This window comes from Aquarana catesbeiana, linkage group LG01, assembly GCF_042186555.1.
Source record: "Aquarana catesbeiana isolate 2022-GZ linkage group LG01, ASM4218655v1, whole genome shotgun sequence".
Taxonomy (NCBI): domain Eukaryota; kingdom Metazoa; phylum Chordata; class Amphibia; order Anura; family Ranidae; genus Aquarana; species Aquarana catesbeiana.
Genome location: NC_133324.1, coordinates 835,173,316 through 835,199,253, shown reverse-complemented (window position 1 = coordinate 835,199,253; position 25,938 = coordinate 835,173,316). Strand labels below are relative to the sequence as shown.

General features: G+C 42.1%; 1 protein-coding gene across 9 annotated transcripts in view; it reads right to left on the bottom strand.

Annotated features, from left to right (window-relative positions):
- APBB2 (amyloid beta precursor protein binding family B member 2) overlaps positions 1-25,938 on the bottom strand; it is a 488,394-nt gene that overhangs the window by 150,954 nt on the left and 311,502 nt on the right. For all 9 annotated transcript variants that reach the window (XM_073608526.1, XM_073608531.1, XM_073608532.1 and 6 more), the window contains one exon: positions 10,903-11,049. In XM_073608526.1, the coding sequence (XP_073464627.1) occupies positions 10,903-11,049 (147 nt within the window). The remainder of the gene's footprint in view (positions 1-10,902; positions 11,050-25,938) is intronic.

Sequence of the window (25,938 nt, the reverse complement as noted above, 5' to 3'; positions counted from 1 at the left end):
GATTCCACCTATATGTGCCTCTCCACCTATATGTGCCTCTCACTTGATGTCAATTCCCTTTCTACTTCTATTCCCCATAATTTAGGTCTAAACGGCCTTGGAACATTTTTGGCAACAAGATCATTTTTTACACCTCAAAACTGACCTTCCTGAACATCCTAGGGTTACATACCGTAGAGCCCCGAATTTGAAAGATAAAATCGCCCCAAGTAAATCCATCATAGCCTCACCCACCATATCGGTACTAATATCACTGGTAGGTATGTATCAGTGAAGTAGAACGCTCCTTGCTACCTGCTTGATTGATTGCAATTTTAAACTGATTAGGGCGTGGCTTATGCGACGTAGGAAGTGACGTGTGCGCTCCACCACAGCCAGCTACACAATCAGGAAGTGGATGACGGTTCCCGGGCAGCGGTACTGGCTTGTTGTGGTGAAGTAGAATGCTCCTTGCTACCTGCTTGATTGATTGCAATTTTAAACTGATTATTGATGTACGTATATTTATTGAAGGGGGGGTTTATGTATGCGTTGTGAGGGATTTACAGTCAATTAAACAGGATTACGCTATGTGCGCCTCTCTTCTTGTTTTTTGACCTATTGTGAGCCCTGTACATCTGAGATCCCCCTGGAGTGGTGTTAACAGCAGCTGGTGGCGTGAATTGTTTTTCCTTTTGGATGCTTTATTACTATCTAGCTCTGGTGAGTTTAACCCCCTGTGGGGAGTGTGTTTGCACAGGGTGGAATCTGGAGTGATCGGTGGAAGGTGCACGTTGAGACTTTTTTTTTTCATGATCACCTGATGAACGCTTTATGAACTGCACTCTGAACTCTTCATCACTTTTCTCAAAAAGAACTTTTTTGCATGTGTAGTTAGCCACATGTTTATCTTAGTTTGCTCAACATAGCGCTGTTTAGTGTGATATTTTAGTCTGTTTTTAGATTACTTTTAAACACTGTTCATTACAGGTATGTATCAGTGTCGTAAAACCTTATGTAAAACCTGTAAACTTATATAGCATGGCAAAAAATACTTCTGTTCTTCAGAGTTTGTAGTATATGGGCTTACCTGCCCTTGTGGTCTGATTTATGTTGGCCATACTATCCGAGCTTTGAGGCAGAGATTCTGTGAACATAGGAGACTCATCAAAGTAGGTGAGGATCAGCATAGTGTCCCATGACACTTTGCTGAGGTCCATCATAAATCTATCAATTAACTCCAAGTGTGGGTCATCGAGCAGATTCCCAGGTCTCTCCCTGTAGCCGAACGCTTTATAAAGTTGTGTGCCAGAGAAACGTTCTGGATTTATAACCTTGATGTTCTTTCACCAGGAGGTATAAATGAAGGAATTAAAATTGCTACTATTCTCTAACCTGTCTTTGTATAGTAGATATGCTGTATACTATATATGCAGTAAACCTCCTTTTAACATTAAAATTTACAATTTTTCTTTAGGTCTTGTTCCTTGGGGGTGGCGGGCCATTGTAAGTATTGGTGATAGTATAGCCTAGGACCCCTTCCCCATATATATTAGCTGCCCTTCTAGAGGATTAGAGTTCCTTTTTTTATCTAGTCCAGCACTGGTTGCCGAGATGGTAGTCCCTGGAGTAGTGTTGTGGCTGACTTGATATCCACGTATTTATTATATGTATGTATGTGTGTATATGTGTGTACTTTATGTGTGCATACATGTATGTGTATATGTATATATACAGTATCTCACAAAAGTGAGCACACCCCTCACATTTTTGTAAATATTGTATTATATCTTTTCATGTGACAACACTGAAGAAATGACACTTTGCTACAATGTAAAGTAGTGAGTGTACAGCTTGTATAACAGTGTAAATTTGCTGTCCCCTCAATATAACTTAACACACAGCCATTAATGTCTAAACCGCTGGCAACAAAAGTGAGTACATCTCTAAGTGGAAATGTCCAAATTGGGTCCAATTAGCCATTTTACCTCCCCGGTGTCATGTGACTTGTTAGTGTTACAAGGTCTCCGGTGTGAATGGGGAGCAGGTGTGTTAAATTTGGTGTTAACTCTCTCACTTTTTCATACTGGTCACTGGAAGTTCAACATGGCACCTCGTGGCAAAGAACTCACCGAGGATCTGAAAAAAAGAATTGTTCCTCTACATAAAGATGGCCTAGGCTATAAGAAGATTGCCAAGACTCTGAAACTGAGCTGCAGCATGGTGGCCATACAGTGGTTTAACAGGACAGGTTCCACTCAGAACAGGCCTTGCTAACCAAAGAAGTTGAGTGCACATGCTCAGCGTCATATCCAGAGGTTGTCTTTGGGAAATAGACGTATAAGTGCTGCCAGCATTGCTTTAGAGGGTGAAGGAGTGGGGGGTCAGCCTGTCAGTGCTCAGACCATACGCTTCACACTGCATCAAATTGGTCTGCACATGCGAGAGAACTGTCATTGCGCTCCGAGCGCACTCGCTCATGCATGCGCGCATAAAGAACTCAGCAGATCGCAGATACGCCAATGCGCGTGCGCAAAGCAATGTGCAAGAAAGTGGGATTCATCATCACTTTGTTACTAAATGAACCTCTTTCCTGGGCTCATCATCTTCGGGAACAACATGACCCGGCTTTGACAATTACCGACTCCTTCTTCTCTGCCATGTCCCAGCTGTATGCTGACCCCTTCCTCCAGCAGACTGCAGAATCCACACTCAGCAGACTCCAGCAAGGCCTAAGGTCTGTCGAGGACTATGTGTCAGACTTTCATGTTCTGAGTATGGATACTCAGTAGAATAGGGCTGCTCTTCACCATTAATTTTGTCTCGGACTTTCTGATACATTAAAGACGAACTTGCCCGTGTGGGGGTACCCACATCTCTGGGAGATCTGATCAATCTTGTCATTCAGAACGACTGACGGCTACGAGAAAGGCGATCTGAGAGGACTAATACCAAGCTATTTGTACTCCCTAATACTATTTCTTCCATTTCTGCAGCTTATGCCAGAACACCGAAGGTGCCCATTAAGAATAAGGGGTACCAGGAATACCCCCGTGGGAGTTTCCCAAAACCACCTCTGTCTTCTTCTGAATAGACTTTGCTTTTACTGCGGAAAGGCTGGCCATTTCATACAGATTTGCCCTGTGAAACCTTTCAAACCCGCTTCTCTGCTGCCCCACATGATTCATCTCCCTGGGAGGGACCAGTTACATCTCCCTCTTCTGCTCCGGCTCCAGCTATCAGGAAAGACTATTTTTGTATCCACAATTATAGACTCCGGAGCCTGCAGTTGTTTTGTGGATTCAGCATTTGTTACTCTTCATCAACTATCCAATGCACCAAGAGGCAGGGATTTGGCGTTCATCTGGTGGACAGCTCTGGTCTCAAGTCTGGGCCAGTAACTCAAGAAACTGTACCCATTCTTTGCCAAACTTCCTCATGTGATAACCTCGCCCATGTTTCTCATTATCCTGGGGCTACCTTGGCTAAAGGCCCATAACCCCCATATTGACTGGTTTACTGGAGATGTCTCCTTTTCATTCAATTACTGTCAGGTACATTGTTTCCCGGAAAGGACTATTAACCCTGCCTCTCTCCTCAGTATCCACCCTGACCCTGAAACTGCAAAGTTGGTGCCCATCGCCTACCATGAATTCTTGGATATTTTCAACAAAAAAAGCGCAGATACCTTGCCTCCACATAGGATCTACGACTGTCCAATTGAAATTTTACCAGGGGGGCCGAGATTCCTTTCTGATCGAATTTACCCGCTCTCGAAACCTGAATTAGAGGCCCTGCGCAAGTATATAGGTGAAAGCCTGGAGAAAGGTGTTTATTCGTCCTTCTTCCTCACCAGCAGGGGCCGGTATCTTCTTTGTAGTGAAAAAAGATCACTCTCTAAAACCTTGTATTGACTACCGGGATCTTAACAAGATAACTATCAAAAAACGGTACCCGCTTCCGCTGATCCCTGAATGGTTTCAAAGATTGCGGGGAGCACGAATATTTTCCAAACTTGATCTGAGGGGTGCTTACAATTTAGTCCGGATCAAAGAGGGAGACGAATGGAAGACAGCTTTCAGGACACGCTTCGGGCACTTTGAATATTTAGTTATGCCATTCGGCCTCTGCAATGCCCCTGCCACCTTCCAGCACCTGGTAAATGATGTTTTTCAGGACTTCCTTGATCTATTTATTATAGTCTACCTTGATGATATCCTTATATTCTCTAAATTGGTAGAATTATATCGCACCCATGTGAAGAAGGTCTTGAGTAGACTTCGTGAACACCACCTCTATGCCAAGGCTGAGAAGTGTGACTTTGAAAAACAGACTATACAGTTTCTTGGACTTGTTATCTCTGCTGACGGCATTTCCATGGATCCCCCAAAAGGTCGTTGCAGTCCTGGAATGGCCAGCTCCTACAGACAGAAAAGCTGTACAAATGTTCGTGGGTTTTGCTAACTTTTATAGGAAATTTATTAAAAACTTTTCTGGCATTATTTCCCCTATTACACAACTAACCAAACAGCATTTTCCCTTCCGATGGGGTCCTGAAGCACAAGCAGCCTTTGAACAATTAAAGACTTTGTTCACCTCGGCTCCCATTCTGAAGCATTCCGACCCATCCTTGGCTTAAGTTTTGGAGGTAGACACCTCTAAGAATGCTGTAGGGGCTATTTTATCTCAGCGACAGGGAACTAAATCTTTACTCCCTCCCATAGCCTTCTTCTTCAAGAAACTGAATCCTTCTGAGAGGAACTATGATGTTGGAGATAGGGAATTGTTGTCCATTAAAGCTGCACTTGAAGAATGGCGTTACTTGTTGGAGGGAGCCTCTCACCCTACCCTCATCTTCACCGACCACAAGAACCTGGAATATTTGAGAACAGCCAAGAGACTAAGACCCCGGCAGGCAAGATGGGCATTGTTTTTCTCTCACTTCATATTCCATATTAACCTTCCGTCCTGGTTCTAAGAATGGCAAACCAGATGCGCTGTCGCGCATGTCCCATGATCCAGTCCGATCCTCGGAGCCAGACACTATCCTGCCGGCCAAGAATTTCCTCCTTCAATCAGACCTGATGTCCCAAATAAGGGCAGATGTGACGGAGCACCCCCCTTCTCAAGATTTACCTCTCCAGTTAAAGGACGGGCTCTATTATCACAAGGAACACATCTTTGTCCCAAAACAGTTCAGAGTCTCTGTTCTTAAACGGTGCTATGATCACCCCTTGGTGGGCCATTACTGTATCCATAAGAGTATAGACTTAATTTCCCATTCCTTCTGGTGGCCTGACCTGGTACAGGACTGTAACAAATATATAAAATCCTGTGTGACATGCCTACGCTGTGAAACCAATCGAGCCAAGACTTGGGGTCTACTGGAATGTTTTCCTGTGCCAAAGAAACCTGGGAGCATGATATCTATGGATTATATTGTGGAGCTTCCCCGTCTGAGAACTTCTCCTCTATATTTGTTGTTGTTGATCGTCTGAACAAAATGGCACATTTTGTACCCCTGCAAGGCACCCCTTCTGCCACTGAGACTGCCTCCACATTTATCAAAGAAATTGTAAGACTGCATGGTATCCCTGATAACATTGTCTCTGACCGAGGGGTGCAATTCACCTCCAGATTTTGGAGGGCTCTGTGTGAAGCTTTAAACATTGAATGCAGTCTGTCCACTGCTTACCATCCTCAGACTAATGAACAGACGGAGAAGACTAACCGGACCTTGGAACAATACTTGTGTTGCTTCACCTCTTTCTCCTAGGATGACTGGTCACCCTTTCTCCCACTGGCGGAGTTTGCTTATAATAACTCGATTCACTCTGCTACCAAGCAATCACCCTTTTTTGCCAATTATGGATATCACCCTTCCTTCCTGCCTGAGTTGCCTATAGAGTCTTCCGTATCTGTTGTACAAGACAGACTGAACTTTTTCAACTCTAACAACAAACGACTCCAGGATACCATCTCTAAAGCCCAGGCAAGCAACAAAAAATGTTTTGACAAGAAGAGGGATAACTTAAATCTGGAACCGGGAGACAAGGTCTGGTTATCTACTGCAAATTTAAAACTTAGATGTTCCTCCAAGAAGCTTGGTCCGAAATACTTGGGGCCCTTTTCAGTTAAAAGAAGAATCAACCCTGTGGCCTTTGAATTGATACTACCTAAGAATCTGAACATTAATTCGGTATTCCACATCTCCCTACTAAAGTCAACCGTGCCTAATGCTTTTCCCAACCGGGATCCGGAAAGCCCTTCTTCACTGCTTGTCCAAGGCAACGAGGAATATGAAGTTGAAGCTGTGCTGGATTGTAAAACCAAGAGGGGCCAAACACAATTCTTAATCAAATGGAAAGGTTATGGCCCAGAGGAGAATTATTGGGAACCAGCTGCTAATGTGCATGCCCCACAAAAGGTACGAGCCTTTTTCCAGCGTCATCCAGAAAAGAAGCCCCTGAGGGGCATCCGGAGGCTGCCCATAAGGAGGAAGCAATGTAAGAGAACTGTCATTGCGCTCCGGGCGCACTTGCGCATGCGCATAAAGAACTCAGCAGATCGCATATGCACCAATGCGCGTGCGCAAAGCAATGTGCGCGTCCACAGGAGCACGTCCACGCATTCCACGCCAGACGGCCTATTTAAGGGGTGCACTGACTTCAGATGCTGACTGATCTACAGCTGTTCCTGTACCTGTATCCTGTTGTTACCTGCCAGTTACCTGTTGCTGAACCTTGGCTTTCCCTGACCTTGCTTCTGGACTCTCCTATACTTCTGATTATCGGTTCCTGATCCTGGCTTCCTATTTGACCCTGCTCCTACCTGATGCCTTTGTACCTCCCTGCCCGCCAGCTACCGAACCCGGCTATCCTTGTGACTACGCTCCTGTCTCCTGTTTGGCTCTACTCTGCTACCCGAGTATCTGCAACTTTGTTCCAGTGACCTGCTGCGATTTTCTGCCTTCCAAGAGTCGTCTGCTTCAGGCTTCCAGGACTACACCGGCAGGCACTCATGTTCCTCCAGTCCCTTGGTTCCTTCTGTCTCCACTCTCAGCGGGACCAGGGCCGGAGATACAAGAGAGGATGACCTCGTCATTTCAGACTCCGACCAGGTACGTGACAGCATGGCTGTGATCCCAGAGGGAAGCCTCTTCTAAAGATGATGCACAAGAAAGCCCGCAAACAGTTTGAAAACAAGCAGACTAAGGACATGGATTACTGGAACCATGTTCTGTGGTCTTAAGAGACCAGGATAAACTTATTTGGTTCAGATGGTGTCAAGCGTGTGTGGCGGCAACCAGGTGAGGAGTACAAAGACAAGTGTGTCTTGCCTACAGTCAAGCATGGTGGTGGGAGTGTCATGGTCTGGGGCTCCATGAGTGCTACTGGCACCGGGGAGCTACAGTTCATTGAGGGAACCATGAATGCCAACATGTACTGTGACATACTGAAGCAGAGCATGATCCCCTCACTTCGGAGACTGGGCCGCAGGGCAGTATTCCAACATGATAATGACCCCAAACACACCTCCAAGATGATCACTGCCTTGCTAAAGAAGCTGAGGGTAAAGGAGATGGACTGGCCAAGTATGTCTCTATACCTAAACCCTATTGACCATCTGTGGGGTATCCTCAAATGGATGGTGGAGGAGCGCAAGGTCTCTAACATACACCAGCTCCGTGATGTCATCATGGAGGAGTGGAAGAGGACTCCAGTGGCAACCTATGGAGCTCTGGTGAACTCCATGCCCAAGAGGGTTAAGGCAATGCTGGAATATAATGGTGGCCACACAAAATTTTGACACTTTGGGCCCAATTTGGACATTTTCACTTAGGGGTGTACTCACTTTCATTGCCAGTGTTTTAGACATTAATGGCTGTGTGTTGAGTTATTTTGAGGGGACAGCAAATTTACACTGTTATACAAGCTGTACACTCACTACTTCACATTGTAGCAAAGTGTAATTTCTTCAGTGTTGTTACATGAAAAGATAAATGTGAGGGGTGTGATCAATTGATTATTTTTTGTTTTTTAAATAAGTTAATCTTAATTGATTTGTTTTTTAATTCATTAATTCATTTTTTATGTGTATGATTCATTGTTTACATCATATATTTTGGCCCATCTTGTTTGACTCATATGTTTGTGAGCTTATTATGTGCTTTTTAATATTGTTGTTTTTAATATTGTTGTTACTGATCCATTTTCCTTCTGATAATCTAGTATTGTGACTCGTTTACATTAGCCCCTCCCCCTTCCTTTGTATACACTTTATAATAATGCCTATGATCCTGCCAGTCAGCTTGACAAAGGAGCGTGGCTGCTGTTCCATCCGCAGCGTGCAAGCTCATGAAACACGTTACATTAGCAGTGACACCATCCTTCCTCGCCTTCTGACCACCTGCGCTCTGAGCCTTGCTTTGAGATTTCCTCCACCGCGGCTGGCTTCCCATACAGCAATGTTATGCCTTGTACACACAATCGCACGTTCCAACAACAAAATCCATGGATTTTTTTCTGATGGATGTTGGCTCAAACTTGTCTTGCATACACAAGGTCACACAAAGTTGGTCGGAAATTCCGATCGCCAAGAACACAGTGATGTACAACACGTACGACGAGCCGAGAAAATTAAGTTCAATAGCCAGGGCTGCTTTTCTGCTTGATTTCGAGCATGCGTAGAACTTTGTGCGTCGGAATTGTGTACACACGATCGGAATTCCTGACAACGGATTTTGTTGTTGGAAAATTTGAGAACCAGATCTCAAATGTGCGACGGAAATTCCGATGGAAAATGTCCGATGGAGCCTACACATGGTCAGAATTTCTGACAAAAGGCTCTCATCGAAAATTTTCTGTCGGAAAATCTGACAGTGTGTATGAGGTATTACAGTGAGCACAGCGCCCTCCCATGATGGAGTAATAGGACTGGATCATCTGCCGATGCCCCCCTCCCCTGCTGGGACCTTTCTTGATGTGCTTATATATTACTTCTCAAACGTGAGTTGCCATTTATTGAAGTGCAATTAAAGTTGTCACAAATCTACACCCAGAGGTGCCTCTCTCCTTGTCTTTTTCAGTGTTGCGGAACCTGGTTTCTGTTCCTATACGATGGCAGCCCAGAGTGTTGGGACTTTATTCTACTCCCCATTCATTTATGGACTTTTAGACCTTCTTTTTAGACTGTTGTATATGTTATATATAATTATAATTTCTAGTTATCATTGTGGGATACATTGATCCCGTTTTTGCTCTTTTACTTGTTTATTTAAATCTCCTAGCCACACTGTAGTAACTTTCTTCCTGAGTGACCTAGATGTGTGGTTAGACTGCATGTTAGCTGTGTCTCTTTGAAGTGAAATCTCAAGAGAGATATATAGAGATGCCAGCCTGCAGCACCTAATAAATATTTCATGGCAACATTGCAGTGAAGGTTAGTACATATCAACAGCATCTACAACAAGGTGATACATTAGAGCAGTGTTTCTCAACTCCAGTCCTCAAGGCGCCCCAACAGGTCATGTTTTCAGGCTCTCCATTATTTTGCACAGGTGATTTGATCAGTTTAACTGCCTTAGTAATTACCACAGCCGTTTCATCTGAGGGAAATCCTGAAAACATGACCTGTTGGGGCGCCTTGAGGACTGGATTTGAGAAACACTGCATTAGAGATACTATTGAATATGTAAATTAAAATATAATGGCACTGTGACCCATGCTCTTGATTCTCAATGTTTTTTACACCTGAACGGTATGTTTCTGTGATACCATTGTCCTGAAAGCTTAGAGTATTGAATAGTTTTCAGGCAGAGAACAAAATTTAAAAAATGTAAGGACCTCTATGACTTATCCAAAAAAAACCACCTACCATTCCTATAATATAATTCGCATACAGTAGTCTGTACATATATAATACCTGACATTGAGTTTTTGCTGCACTGTAAGGGTTAGAATAAGAACAGTAGCTATAGCAAGGGGAAAACACTTTTCTTATTATTTTTTCAGCACCAAAAGCCCCACACTGAGACTAACTGCACCAGGTTCATGGATCATGCCACTTGATATATTGCAGGCAAAAGAAGACCTGAAAACACAAGCAGTTGGCAGTACATGAGGGCTGAAGTTGATAACCACTATTTTAAAACATGATCTTAACCTGTTCCTCTATCCAAACTCTAGGACTAGAACATTTTACACTGGTACGATTTGTCATGCAATTTGACAGTTCCAGATCGCATGACAAGTTGCACCCTTTTTGACGATTTCATTGCATAGACTTCTGTTAAAACAAAGTTGCAAGCTGCAATGAAATTGTAGGTGCAAATCACACTGATCTGCGGCTTTGAAATTACACTGAAGCCGCCCCAATGTGTACCAGAGCAAACAGGCATATTAATAAAGTAATAAGTGACTTTCACCAAACATTCACTGGTAGTCAATCCATCAGTCATTTAACACACATGGACCAGGATGATTCACTTGCAGTCAGAAAAATACCATTAGACTACAAATATTAGATTCCTTGATTTATGTACAACCCTAATATGGGCTAGGCTTATATAAGAGCATTTATGATGTTCCGAGGGGTGTAATTTAATGTACAGTAAGTAATAGTCAGATTAAATTTTATTTCACTAAAATTTGTGAAAGAAGACTTCTCGTTAATTGCTATGAGTTACTGCAAATGGTGTACTACTATCTGAGAAAAGTTCTTATTAGTTGCTATGAGTTGCTGCAAGTGGTGCACTGCTATTTGAAAACAAAGAAGAACCTGATAAAAAGTTAGAATCTGAAAAGAAAGAAAAATAATTGGTTGCAATCAACATGACAACATGATAAAAAAAACTGTTATCCATGAATGATTTTCTTATTTTAGAATTAGAATTTTAGGATAAAGAAAATGTTATGTACATACCTCGCCCCAAATGCCGACTGTGTCTCTGATATCGTTCTTGCTGTAGGACAGCTGTCGGATACAATTGTTCACTGCAACACTGCTTTTCCCTGGAGCTAGGTCCTCTTCTGCCATTTCTACCCAGCCCAAAGAGCGCACAGCAAAGCACTGCAGAAAATACACACAATATACATGATAGGCACTAAAAAGGCTCACAAAAAATAACATGATATCTGAATACAACAGTGATGATAGAATTGATTCATGGATTGGTCAATCTGGCAATTTACACATTTTCAATTCACCTAAGAATATGGATAAAGATTCCCTACACGCATTAAGACTATAAGTAGGTAAATTCCTCATTACATCACAAGGAGAAGTGGAAACTTTTAGCCTGATTAATTTGTTTTAGCCATTAGAGGATCCACACTTATAAAATACAAAAGTACATGTCTGTGTAATTTAAGGTATAAAAAAATCTTTAAGTAGTTGGCTTCCATCTGAAATCTAATGTTTTAACCACAATTCTACCATGTATATAATTATAATACTGGGCCTATCTACCCTCAGAGGGACTCAAATGCATCTTACTGAAGTTGAAAATCTGTTTTCTAGTATATATATATATATATATATATATATATATATATATATATATATATATATACATTTTCTCATTTTTTTTCACTTTCTTCTTCTCAATATCCAAATAGCTAAGGTATTAAAGCAGACCTACAGTATACTAAACTAAGAAGTCTCATCTATTTCTATAAATCAGTTCTGTTAAATGAGGAAAATATTATGTAAGAGGTGAAAAGTTTACCTGAGCTGCAGAAGCAAGTATGCTTCAAGCTCCATCTGGTGGTAGGTCACACTCGAGCACTGATTAGTACAGAACAGCTAAATATTTCTTCTCTTGATTTACTATAGATATGGACAATATAGGTGTACAGGACGATTTAAAATAAAGGGATCACAGATTCCCACTGTAACCTACTGGAAACAGTTTGCACAGTTCACACTTTAGTGGTCTTCTACCATATGACCTAAACTTTTGTTCATTGTTCACCAAGCGTTCAAAAATATTTAGGACCTCTGGCCCTTAGCTCAGGCCTCACCATGATGGGAATTTTTTTTTACTGTGTCAGGTGTAGGTGTGAATTAAGGAGGTTCAGGTTTAGAGCCACCTTGGGTTTGAGGCGGACCTCCCAGTTTCGTTGTTTGCTGAAACTTCGAATTTATGGTTGAAAATTGGTTCCGAACCCATTATGCACTGCATAACCCTTACCCCTGGTCATATGGGTCACTGAAAGCCAATAATCTGAAAGGACAAGTTAGCCATATTGTCAGTGTTTGTTGGAGATGGTTAGGGAGAACTGAGAAATCTGTGTAGGGAAAGATACTCTGCTGTACAGGCAGTCCCCGGGTTACAAACAAGATAGGGTCTGTATTTTTGTTCTTAAGTTGAATTTGTATGTAATTTGGAACAGGTATATTGTCTGTCTGTGCCCCTGTTCAGAAGATTTCACCTCACTTTCTGTCCCGGTGACAATTGGATTTTGAACATTTTGGGTTGTTGTGGAAACAAGGATTGGAATAAAGCTTTAGGGGAGACACCATTTACCCATGATAACACTTAGAGGAGTGACTTTCCCTTCCTAGGGGTAGATTTCCTCTCACTTCCTGTTGTCTCCTTCTGTTGGATGTTTTTAACTCGGGAACTGCCTGTACAGCGCTATACATTACTATACTGTAGATTGTGGCATGTTGAGCTACATGCGCTTGTGTTCACAGTTCCATTGACCTAACTGTACATCTTAGGGCCTTTTCACACGGGCTGTCTGATCAGGTCCACCTGTCAGTTTGTCAGGCGGACCTGATCGGACCCTCCATTCACCCCTATGGAGCAGTGGATGTCAGCAGTGACATGTCCGCTGACATCCACCGCTATCTGATCCGATCCTGTCCACAAAATACAGACAGAAGGTGGTCCTATTTTCCATTCGTCTGGCGGGTCGGATAGGATTGGATGAAAACAGACAGGCGGTCCGTTTTCACCCGATCTCCCATAGAGAAAATCGGGACTGGGTCCGTCTCCGCTCTGCACAGTGGGTGGAGACGGGTCTGTCATCCACCTGCTCACCGGGGATCAGCAGAGTCTGTCCAACGGACACACCTACTTTCTTGTCATTCGGCCACCCCTTTGCAGGTTTTTTTTACATTTAACATTTATTTGTTTTATTTTCTGTTAGGGTGAAGAAAAAATTGTGGGCTTTTGTTTTGGGTGGATAGTACTGGGGTCTTCAGCTGGCTTGCCAAAGTGATGTCTGGGCTATTGCTGTACCTTTAATGTGAAGGTGGCTGTTTCTAGATGATACTCCTGGTTTTTGTTTCAGAAATGTACTAGTAGACTGTGACATAGCATTACACTATAAGCTCGCACATGGGCAGGAACAAATAGGAATATTTATTTATTACAGGTACTTACTGTATATAGCGCCATCAATTTACGAAGTGCTTTACATAAATATTGTACATTCACTTCAGTCCCTGCCCTCAAGGAGCATAAAAATCTAAGGTCCCCAACTTATATTCATACATGCATATACTAGGGCCAATTTAGACAGAAGCCAATTGACCTATCACCATGTCTTTGGAGTGTGGGAGGAAATTCATGCAGGCACAGGGTAACATGCAGACTCCAGGCAGGTAGTGCCATGGTTCGGAATTGAAGTGATGACTCTAGTGCTATAGCCATTGTATACTTCCCTATGCCACTTGTATTTTACAACATAATAGGTCAGCACAGTGGTGTAGTGAGTAGCACTCTCGCCTAGCAGTAAGAAGGGTCGCTGGTTCAAATCCCAACACGACACTACCTGCCTGGAGTTTGCACATTCTCCCTGTGCCTGCGTGGGTTTCCTCCGGGTACTCCGATTTCCTCCCACACTCCAAAGACATGCTGGTAGGTTAATTGGCTTCTGTCCAAAATTGGCCCTAGTATATGAATGCTAGAGACCTTGGATTGTGGGCTCCTTGAGGGTAGGGATCGATGTGAGTGTGTGATATATGTGTGGAGCGCTGCGTAAAAATTGACACAGCGCTATATGGGTACCTTAAATAAAAATAGGGATAGTTGTAGACACGCACCCACACTTGCTCAGGTTGAACTTGATGGACTGGTGTCTTTATTCAACCTTGCTAACTATGTAACTATGTATGTAAGGTCAGTGCTACATAATTTTGACTTATAGTTTTATTGTAACTTGACTTAAATAGCTAGTCAGGTTGAGAAAAGACACAAGTCCATCTAGTTCAGCCAACAGAAAAAATGAAAAACCTCCATAAATACAAACCTATACCCACAGTTGATCCAGAGGAAGGCAGACAAAAACCATGATCCAATTTGCTCCAGCGGGGGAAAAAACTTCTTTCTGATCCCACGGGAGGCAATCGGATATTCCTTAGATCAACTACCCCTGGTGTTAAGGCATGTCTTGCACATGTAAGAGTATTATAATGAGAAATGCATAGGGATAAGGCAAAATACTTTTGAAAAATGCTACTTCTTTTGTTACGAAACTTTAGATACTTTTCATGGTGATTTTGCTGAATTATGCATTCCTGCATTATTTAGCTGTGAGTGAACTATGAAAAATTTAACTGCCCAGCAAAACAACGGCACAATGTCCCAACTGAATGCAGACAGAGAGCCTGCCTGTACTGCCCCAATTACCTCTTCACTGCACTGGAAAAATGACAAAACTAATAATACAGTACCATACCGGATAATGAAATATTCATTTATTTATGTATTTCAAGACAAATACTGCCAAAATATATGTAATATTTCTTTCCCTGAATACAGAGGCACTGAAATTACAGCCATGGGATTGCCGTACTCACACTTATGTTTATGGGCTGGAGGTCTGGAGGTCAGATCAGGCATGATCTGAGATTCCCCTAGTTTGTTTTTCACCACCATGTACACAATTATTACTTTTCTTCAACCTAGGTGAACTTATCCAGAAAAAGGAATTTATGTGTAATTGTTGACTTAACTTGGGATAACTTACAATTTAGCTTGTTAAAAAAAAAACAGTGAGGAAGATAAAAAAAAGAAAACAAAGAGTTGTGCATTGTGACCCCTTAGGTTTTTTATTATCTCCTGGAAGAAAACATGGAATATAATTGTTCTCTATGAAAAATGTAAATCCTATCTTGTTCCCATTTCATTTTTTCAGGTGTGTGTATATGAAATGTTTGCTTCTGTGTGGCTCTTTGTACTGCCTCACTGAATAAGCCCACAAGAGTACGTATAATTTGGATCTATTGTATAAATTGGAAATATCAAAATGTTTGCATTATATTATTATCCGTGTTGCTTTCTCTGTCTAAGGGCCATGTGCAAGTCTCACAGTGTTGGCCTCCTTCCTTTGGGGAAGCAATGGCAGTGCACAGCCAGAGAAAACTGACAAAGGCCCATTGCACATGGGTGTCAAAATTTACTGTTTACTCAAGAACTTGTGATGCCCGTGTGCAAGGGGCCAAAAACTGTGTAAAGACCTGGGTAATGTTTAGTATAGACGAGTAAAGGTGTGAAAGTTTATAGAAGAGTAAAATTATTTTTCTTTGCCACTATTGTAATATACTCATTTATACATGTTTAAACACGCTTAAGGATGAGTAAACACGTACATATGAGTACATTTCTGTTTCTATAAATCACTGCACTCCAATAAAAATGTTTTTGTTTTACTGCTTAGTACTTGCTGATCTTTACTCTGCTGTGTGACATGGCCCATAGACAACAATGCATCTCATTTCAGATAGCGTTGCCACCTGTCTGGGATTCACCAGGACAGTCCGGGTTTTGAATCGTGTGTCTGGGTTTTAGACCATCTAAAACAAGGAAACAATATTCGGAATGGATTGTGGCTCCCCAAGTAACCAAGTACCACAACCGCCAAGTACATAGATGTGCACACTGGCCCCAACCCCCTACACAGACAGGAGAGAAAAGAATGCTTGATCTGCTCCTCCTCCTTCTGCCCTTTCCCCTTTGTCTGCTCACCCACACGTCAATCCCAAGTGTTTTGTGTCTCAGGAAAGGAATGTGTGGGCTGGAAATTTGAAGCTTAGCACTCGGCAGAAACATAGTGGATGAAAGGTGTCGATGCCTGAGCCTCCATCCTCGGGTGAGGGAGCTCACCATCCAATGTCTGTGACTGAAAAATCCTCCCTCCCTTCTCTCTCCTGCCTCCAAGCGAGTGAGTACACTAAGATAAAGGGGACGCAGATGTAAGGGATGCCCTGTGGACTCTGATGTAAGGGGGGCTTTGGGAACCCTAATTTAAGAGGGAATGCTGGGAACTCTGATGTAAGTGGGAGGTTTGGTGAGCAGAAACCTCCTTACATCAGAGTTCTCCTTTACACCAGAGTCCACAGCGTTCCTCCTTAAAAAAAAAAGAATTGCCGTGCACAGCTAAAGTGCAGATCAAACTCAGTTTTTTACTCCCATATGCAAAAGGCCAAAGGGTGGATGGGCCCAGAGGAAAGAAAAAGAAGTAGGCATTTGGAGAGGATTCAAAAGCTGAATGGGTGGAGTTGAATGGGGGTACAGAGAAAGACATAGTAGAAAGCTAGGCCTGGCTGTTCACCTCCTTTCTTGCAACCTGGAGCTTCGCAGAAGGAAAAATGACCATAGAAACCTACATCTGCTTCACAAAGACATACTCCAGCACTGAAATATATCTAGCACTTCCACATAAAGATTATTGTAGGTACAAATTGTACATTAATACACAGATGTGTATGGTATTACAGTCAAAGATGCAAGCAGCATCCTCATTGTGTCCTGTATCCTAAAAACTGTCACCTAGGCTAGGATTACTGTTGCTTGTTAAAGTGGAGTTCCACCCACTTTTACAACTCTTCAGCATCCCTCACTAAACTGTGCAATGTAAACGAATTGGATATTTAAAAAAAAAATTTCTCAGCACCTACTGTATATCTGCTGTATTCATTTTTCACTTCCTCCTCCCTGGCCGTGGCCCATCGCATCATTTCCTGTTTGCAATGCCTTCTGGGAAGGGGCGGCAACTTCCTCTGACACTGCCGTTGCTATGGAAACCTGACCTGAAACCTATTATACTGCTTGCGCTGCACTGAGCATGTGCGAGATCTGCAAGGATGAGATCCAGGAAGAAATACAGTCTGGCTTCAGATGCCCACACTTAAGACGGCCACGGCCTGCTGTAAGTTTATAAAATAACAAACTACTGCTATAAACTAACAAAACAGACCTTAGTTTACAGACTAACTTTACTAGAATACATTAAGTTTGTGTATTATAGGGGTATTTTTATTTAAAAACTATAATTTCGGCCGGAACACCACTTTAGGCAGAATTTGGGGAGACAGAAAAGAGCGCCCTTCTTCCTTCCTTGTATAGTATAAAATTAAAGCAGTATTAAACACAAAAAAGAAAACATTCATTATATTGCACCCTACCAATTCTTACATGTGGTAGCTGCATTAGCTTTATTTTTTAGGCTTTCTTTCTTCTACTGAAGCATAATGTATCAGTTACAGAGATGAAACAAACCATTAACAATTTTTACAATAATTAGCTTTTATTTATTTATGTAAAACTTTTATACCAAAAGGAAAAAAGGCATTTGCTGTAACTGCTTATAAAGTTCTAGCTGGAGTTAGGCTTCAATTTGTTAGTTTATTTAAATCTGCTAGCAGATCACACACTCTCCTAATCACAAGACTGACAATGCTGCTGTCCATGGGTGCCCCCTGTGCTCATTCATCCAGAGTGGGGGTACTCCTAATACAGGAAGTGTGTTAGTGGCCAGATCACCAGGTAAAAACAAAGGGAAAAAACCTAAGAAAAGAAAACGGATGCACCACACCTAAGGATTGATAAGATACAATATAATACATTTTTGGTTTTGTGTTTAATAGCGCTTTAATATGAATAAGAGAAAAAAAACTTTTTGGCAAGTGGTCATGGATAGTGTGATAGATCCTGATCCATTTGTTGTGGCCAATTCTTCAGAGATCCTTTCAAATACCGTATTTATCGGCGTATAACACGCACTTTTTTCCCCTTAAAATCAGGGGAAAGTCGCAGGTGCGTGTTATACGCCGATCCCCTGCGATCCCGAGCTGTCAAAATATCAAAATCGTCGACCGCGATTTGAAAATGGCGCCGCCGGCGCCGAAATACACAGAGCCGGTCCTCGGCTCTTTCCGGCGGCTCTCGTTTACTTTCAGTTTCACTCGTAGTCCCGAGCGGAGCTATCCGAACCTACTCGGATAGCTCCGCTCGGGACTACGAGTGGAGCCGAAAGTGAACAAGACCCGCCGGAAAGAGCCGAGGACCGGCTCTGTGTATTTCGGCGCCGGCGGCGCCATTTTCAAATCGCGGTCGGCGATTTTGAAGCCCAGCAAGCAGGGACAGGGGATCGAAGGCTGCACTGGGGCAAGGCTGCACTGGGGAAGGCTGCACTGGGGCAAGGCTGCACTGGGGAAGGCTGCACTGACAAGGCTGCACTGGGGAAGGCTGCACTGGGGAAGGCTGCACTGAGAAGGCTGCACTGACATGGCTGCACTGACATGGCTGCACTGACATGGCTGCACTGAGAAGGCTGCACTGAGAAGGCTGCACTGGGGAAGGCTGCACTGGGGAAGGCTGCACTGACAAGGCTGCACTGACAAGGCTGCACTGACAAGGCTGCACTGACATGGCTGCACTGGGGAAGGCTGCACTGGGGAAGGCTGCAATGATGGGCATTTAAATGTAAGTTTTTTTCCCTTCAACTTCCCTCCTAAAAGTTTTTTTTTCCTTAAAATTCCCTCCTAAATTGGGGTGCGTGTTATACGCCGGTGCGTGTTATACGCCGATAAATACGGTACATTTTATTGTATGGATGGTAAAAGACTATAATTCTTTTCTGCAGAAATATTGGAAATACACCCCCCCCCCCCCTCCAACTAATGCAGCATACAGTCTCAAAGAGCAGCGAATACTTATGCAACATATATTTATGGTACAATATGCTTAAAAATTATAAATTTGTAGGACTGTCCCTGGAGATCAAAGAAAGCTGCCAAATTATTACCAGTGACACACTTAAAGTCACTGCGAACACCCATGCGATCTGATTCTGGTGCGGACAAAAAGGGTCCTGCACCAGTTTGGTGTAAATGCGGTGCAATTTGAGCCATACAAATCCATGGCTCAAATCTCACCCTAGAGACACCGCATGTAATTCACACAGGAATGTGCTGCGATTTTTGTGCAAATTACATGTAGTGTCCCGCACCGCATACGTGTGAACCTGGGCTTATTCAATCAGAGGAAGCTTTGATTTAAAGCTGGAGTTCAGCTTTAAATCTGCTAATACATTTAACACTAAGACTACTCATACACCTTAACACCCTCCCTCCCCCCAGACTGACAGTTCTGCTGTGCCTCCTGTTCTCATTCATCCAGAGTTCAGGCATTCCAATACAAAAAGTGTGCTACTTGCAAGATCACCAGGTGAAAACTGAGGGTAAAAAGCAAAAAAAAAAAATGAGAAAACTAATGCAGGCACCACATCTAATGACTGGTAAACTGTAATATAATACATTTTTGGTTTTGGGTTTAATAATGTTTTAAAGCATTAAAAATGAAAAAAAAGCTATAAAGTTTAGCAAACTGTTATGAAATGTGATAATAAAAAGTTATATTAGGTGTATCATAGCTCCCAACTGTCCCTGATTTCGAGGGACTGTCGATGATTTGGAACAAAGTCCCTCCCTTTTTCCTCCTCATTTGTCCCTCATTTTGGTCTGATCTTTCTATCTTTCTAATGTTAAATAAAATGCACTATTTATCTTTCAAAAGTGTTAAAGTGCTAAAACTTTCATCCAGTTTCTAAATTTCTGCATTATGGGGAGTGTTATTCCTGCGCTACCAATCAGTGCTACTAGTATGGTTTGAAATAGGGAGAAGCAGCTTGCACCGAATGGGGTTCAGCCTTAAACCCTGATAAGTGGCAATGACAAAAGATGGGGGTTGGTGCCGCGCTAATCCTGAGGTCAAATCAAGTCGCTGAGTATGCTGGATGTGTATTCCAGCCTGTACTGCAGTAAGGGGTGTTGATACAATCCTAAACAGTAAGTGTAGTGCTAAATAAATAAGCAGATGAAAAGTGCCAAAATAAGTGCTCCAAATGAAAGAAAACTATATAGTAAAAATATATAAAACCCTGGAGCCCACCCCAAGGGATTATGTGTTACAATGCGTAGTATACAATGATAGATCAATAAAGTGAAAGTATAAAATCCGGTGGTCGAGCAATAACACAATAAATATTCTTCAAAAAACACACGGTATTTGCCTCTAACACATTTAAAACAATATAAAGTGCTGTGCATATATATCCAAAAATTGATGCAGTATATTAAACCGTGATTAGTAACTGAAATATGTGACTGGTAACATCAATGCCAAAACAAACAGGATAATACAAATTTTTTTCTCATACAGTGTTATAATGAATAGCCATAGTGATCTTAAGCAAAAGTGCATCATGCAGTAAAGTGTCCGGCAACCAGCAGGGGGTGCTCAAAATTCAGGTAATACAGTTCAGATGAAAGTGCCTCAGTGCAGCAAAAACCAACTTCAATGTTTCCTTGGTGGTGTCACATTAACATTGCATGCAGATGAAATAAATTGACATAACTTCAGAGGAATGGTGACTGTGCAGTATTAAAGCTAGATTGTATCCATGCAGGAATCCTCAAACAGTGGGTAGTGGCCTCTTACCTCACTATACTGAGGTTACAGCATAGAACAGCAGACGCTATTGGTGTCTCCTATGCAGGGGGGTCTTAGGTGCTGTGCTGTCAATTAGTCAGACCTCAAGCCCATAGGGAACATCATGTTGGAATGAAGAGATAAAATCCCATATAGTGTAGTATTTAGTAGTAAAAGTTAGACTTTATTTAGTATTACAACGTCATACAGGGTACTCACACAGTGAACAGTACAATGTATCCGGATGAGCGGCGAACTCGTACACTGCTACCAGTGGGCGGTGCCTGTCCCTACGCGTGGCGTCACGGGTCACGTGGCTTCATCAGGGGATCCCCTGATGAAGCCACGTGACCCGTGACGCCACGCGTAGGGAAGGCACCGCCCACTGGTAGCAGTGTACGAGTCCGCCGGTCGTCCGGATACATGGTACCGTCCACTGTTTACTGTGTGAGTACCCTGTATGACGTTGTAATACTAAATAAAGTCTAACTTTTACTACTAAATACTACACTATATGGGATTTTATCTCTTCATTCCAACATGATGTTCCCTATGGGCTTGAGGTCTGACTAATTGACAGCACAGCACTTAGGACCCCCCTGCATAGGAGACACCAATAGCGTCTGCTGTTCTATGCTGTAACCTCAGTATAGTGAGGTAAGAGGCCACTACCCACTGTTTGAGGATTCCTGCATGGATACAATCTAGCTTTAATACTGCACAGTCACCATTCCTCTGAAGTTATGTCAATTTATTTCATCTGCATGCAATGTTAATGTGACACCACCAAGGAAACATTGAAGTTGGTTTTTGCTGCACTGAGGCACTTTCATCTGAACTGTATTACCTGAATTTTGAGCACCCCCTGCTGGTTGCCGGACACTTTACTGCATGATGCACTTTTGCTTAAGATCACTATGGCTATTCATTATAACACTGTATGAGAAAAAAATTTTATTATCCTGTTTGTTTTGGCATTGATGTTCCCAGTCACATATTTCAGTTACTAATCACGGTTTAATATACTGCATCAATTTTTGTAAATATATGCACAGCACTTTATATTGTTTTAAATGTGTTAGAGGCAAATACCGTGTGTTTTTTGAAGAATATTTATTGTGTTATTGCTCGACCACCGGATTTTATACTTTCACTTTATTGATCTATCATTGTATACTACGCATTGTAACACATAATCCCTTGGGGTGGGCTCCAGGGTTTTATATATTTTTACTATATAGTTTTCTTTCATTTGGAGCACTTATTTTGGCACTTTTCATCTGCTTATTTATTTAGCACTACACTTACTGTTTAGGATTGTATCAACACCCCTTACTGCAGTACAGGCTGGAATACACATCCAGCATACTCAGCGACTTGATTTGACCTCAGGATTAGCGCGGCACCAACCCCCATCTTTTGTAAATTTCTGCATTGCTAAATTTTGAAAGCCAGTATAAAGGAATCGTAGTGGTAAAAAAAAAAAAAAAAGCATTTGTGGGTTTAACTAATCATTTTGTTTGTATAATTCACCTTTAAGAAGGCGTGGTGGGGTGTGCGTCCCATGCTCACATATTTTTGCTAATAGTTGTCACTCTAACACAAAAAATTGGGAGGTATGGGTGTATATGTACATCTGCCAAAATGAAATGCAGCCACTTTTAGTATGTAAAGATTTGCACAGAAAGGCATTAGGCATTTGGCACTTTTGGTGTTTAAATGACCTAAGTTTAATGTTGACATTAAAGGACCAATATGCATGTATCTGAGTAGTGTTCCAGGGATAACATACAGCATTTATGAGTGCATTACCAAGCTACTTGGGAATGAAGCTGAAGGGCCATTATGGGAACAATGCAATGGGAAAATATTTAATGTAGCGCTGCCCTCTTGTGATCATTTTACAGATCAGCAACCTAGTTATATAGTTTTTATGTAAAAACTCCATTCACTGCATTCACTGGAGAAACAGTCCTGGATTTGTAAGTAGATTTCATATTTACATGCACAACTGAACTACCTGTATTTTTTTCACCATATATTTTACATTTTAAATGTCAGCATTCCATTGTGTTGGTGTTTGCACGTGTGCCATTGTGCTGGATTGCAGCTGCCAATGTTCCATTTTTGTGGTGTATTTTGGCACACACGTTCCTAAATTAATTGTTGGCATATATAAAGTATGTACCTGACCCACAGTAGCCACCCCTTGCCAGATGGGCAGTGTCTGCTGGAGTTTTTACATGAGCACTGCCTGTGCTTCTGTATCTGCCAATCATATGTACATTAATTGTCTCTCTGACTCTGAACTAAACAGGCCCAGAAATAATTTGCAAATTCTGAGAACTTGCCGCAAGATCATAATTACACCTATTCTGCAAACACTATTGAACATACAATATATGACAGTACAACATTGCAAAGATATCACCTTGGTGCTCCAAGTGGTAAATTATAAGCATGGCATTGCTATAGTGCAGGAATATGCAATTAGCGGACCTCCAGCTGTTGCAGAACTACAAGTCCCATGAGGCATAGCAAGACTCTGACAGCCACAAGCATGACACCCAGAGGCAGAGGCATGATGGGAATTGTAGTTATGCAACAGCTGGAGGTCCGCTAATTGCATATCCCTGCTATAGTGCCTCTAGTGGCATTGGGGTTGATTTACTAAAGGCAAATCCACTTTGCACTACAAGTGCACTTGGAAGTGCAGTCACTGTAGAGCTGAGGGGGACATGGAAAACAAAAAAACAGCATTTTTCTTGCACATGATTGGATGATAGAAATCAGCAGAGCTTCCCCTTGTTTCAAACCATCCCCTCAGATCTAGAGCTACTGCACCTGCAGTGCACAGTATATTTGCCTTTAGTAAATCAACCCCAATGTATCATTATTCTGGCTCCCCTTGTATAATTGTTCTGGAGACCCCTGTGCCAGAGTATCATTGTTCTGGAGTCCCTTGTACCAGTGAATCATTGTTCTGGTGTCCCTTGTACCAGTTTATCATTGCTCTGGATCATCTTGTACCAGTGAATCATTGTTCTGAAGCCCCTTGTACCAGTGTATTATTGTCCTGCAACCTCCTGTGCCAGAGTATTATTATTTGGTTGCCCCTAGTGCCAGTGTATCATTACTGTGGAGCCCCTTGTGCCAGAGTTTAGCTGTTCTGGAGCCCCTTGTGCCAGTGTATAATTGCTTTAGATTCCCTTGTACCAGTGTGTCATTGTTCTGGAGTCCCCTGTGTCAGAGTATCATTGTTCTGGAGCCTCCTGTGCCAGTGTATTATTGTTCTGGAGCCCCTTGTACCAGTGTGTCATAGTTCTGGAGCCCCTTATACCAGTGTGTCATAGTTATGGAGACCCATATACCAGTGTATCATTGTTCTAGAGACCCCTGTCCCAGAGTATCATTGTTCTGGAGCCTCTTGTACTAGAGTTTTTTTGTTCTGGAGCCCCTTGTACCAGTGTATCATTGCTCTGGATCCCCTTTTGCCAGTGTATAATTGTTCTGGAGCCCCCTGTGCCAGAGTATTATTGTTCTGGAGCCTCCTGTGCCAGAGTATTATTATTCTACTGCCCCTAGTCCCAGTGTATAATTGTTCTGGAGCCTCCTGTACCAGTGTATCATTGTTCTGGAGCCCCTTGTACCAGTGTGTCATAGTTCTGGGGCCCCTTATACCAGTTTATCATTGTTCTGGAGACCCCTGTCTCATTGCTCTGGATCCCCTTTTGCCAGTGTATAATTGTTCTGGAGCCCCTTGTACCAGTGTATAATTGTTCTGGAGCTCCTTATGCCAGTGTATCATTGTTCTGGTGTCCTTTGTACCAGTATTGTCAAAAATCTGGTGCCCTTTGTATGTCATTGTTCTGGCAAATCCTGTGCCTTCATTAATTGAAAGTAACTAGTGTAACTTGGGCATATTTCATGAATTCAGCAGCTCTCAATTTTCAAACACTCTTTAAACAACCTTAGTCACTCTATAAAGGGGAACTAAAGCTTCCCATCCTTCTGCAGCTGATTCATCTTACGGGTAAGAGCTGACATAAGCACACTGGCAACTATGACAGTTATCACCAGAGGCATGTTTTCAATGTAACATACACTATGCATGTCCTAGTAGGCAGAATGGGAAAGAAAACAGCACTGGTATGTTTGATTAAGGATTTAATAACATTGAGTGAACATTTCTAACTTAAGCTTTCTTTTAGAAAACCATTAAATTGGTGGGTTTAATTCCACTTTAACTCATAGTATTGCAGTATCACTAGAGGGTAATAATAATTACAGAAATAAATAAGTTCTTTATTCTGCCCTGGCTACACTACAATGAAACACATCAGTTTATTTAACTGATTATTTAAGCCTGGAACATGGCGGGGACTGCATTATTTATCTGCAGTTTTCTTCGTGGCTGTGAGTGGATTTTAATACTGTGTATGGCACGCTGCCAATTCTTGCTGCAAGCAACCGATATTTAAGCACTGCAGTCCCCGTCACTGCCATAGACGCTCGCCCTGGTCAGGATGTCATGTCCCTCACTCTGGATACAGATCATTATACTACAGCATTTAATATTGTTTACCCGTCATTAATCGAAAACAAAAAACTAACCATCTTTAAGTTTACAGCTTCGGTAACTGGCATGAAGATGGGTTTCATATGATCCCTATAATGCTAAGGTTATTTTATAGACTAGCAATTTTAATAAACTGGAAAATTACAAGACATCCTTGCACAAAGTCAACACCACTGTGGGGATCTGCAATTATAGAAAGAGTGACACAGTTTGTTCCAGATGTTTCCCCAAGCTTGTAATGTCTAAGCATTGTACAACTAGACTAGAAGGTCTTCACACATCATTACATTATTTATTTTAGAAACCAGCCGAGACATAATGCTGTGGATAAAACACAGAGTGAAAGCTAAAGCTAAACTCAAGGCAGAGATAAATGACCATCATTTAACCACTTCAGCCCTGGAAGGTTTACCCCCCTTCATGGCCAGGCCATTTTTTTCGAAGCGGCACTGCGTTATTTTAACTGACAATTGTGCAGTCGTGTGTCGCTGTACCCAAATAAAATGTATGTCCTTTTTTTTACCCCAAAAATAGAGCTTTCTTTTGGTGGTATTTGTTTTTTATTTTTTGTGCTATGAACAAAAAAAGACTGACAATTTTGGAAAAAAAAAACAATATTTCTTACTTTCTGCTATAAAACATATCCAGTAAAAAA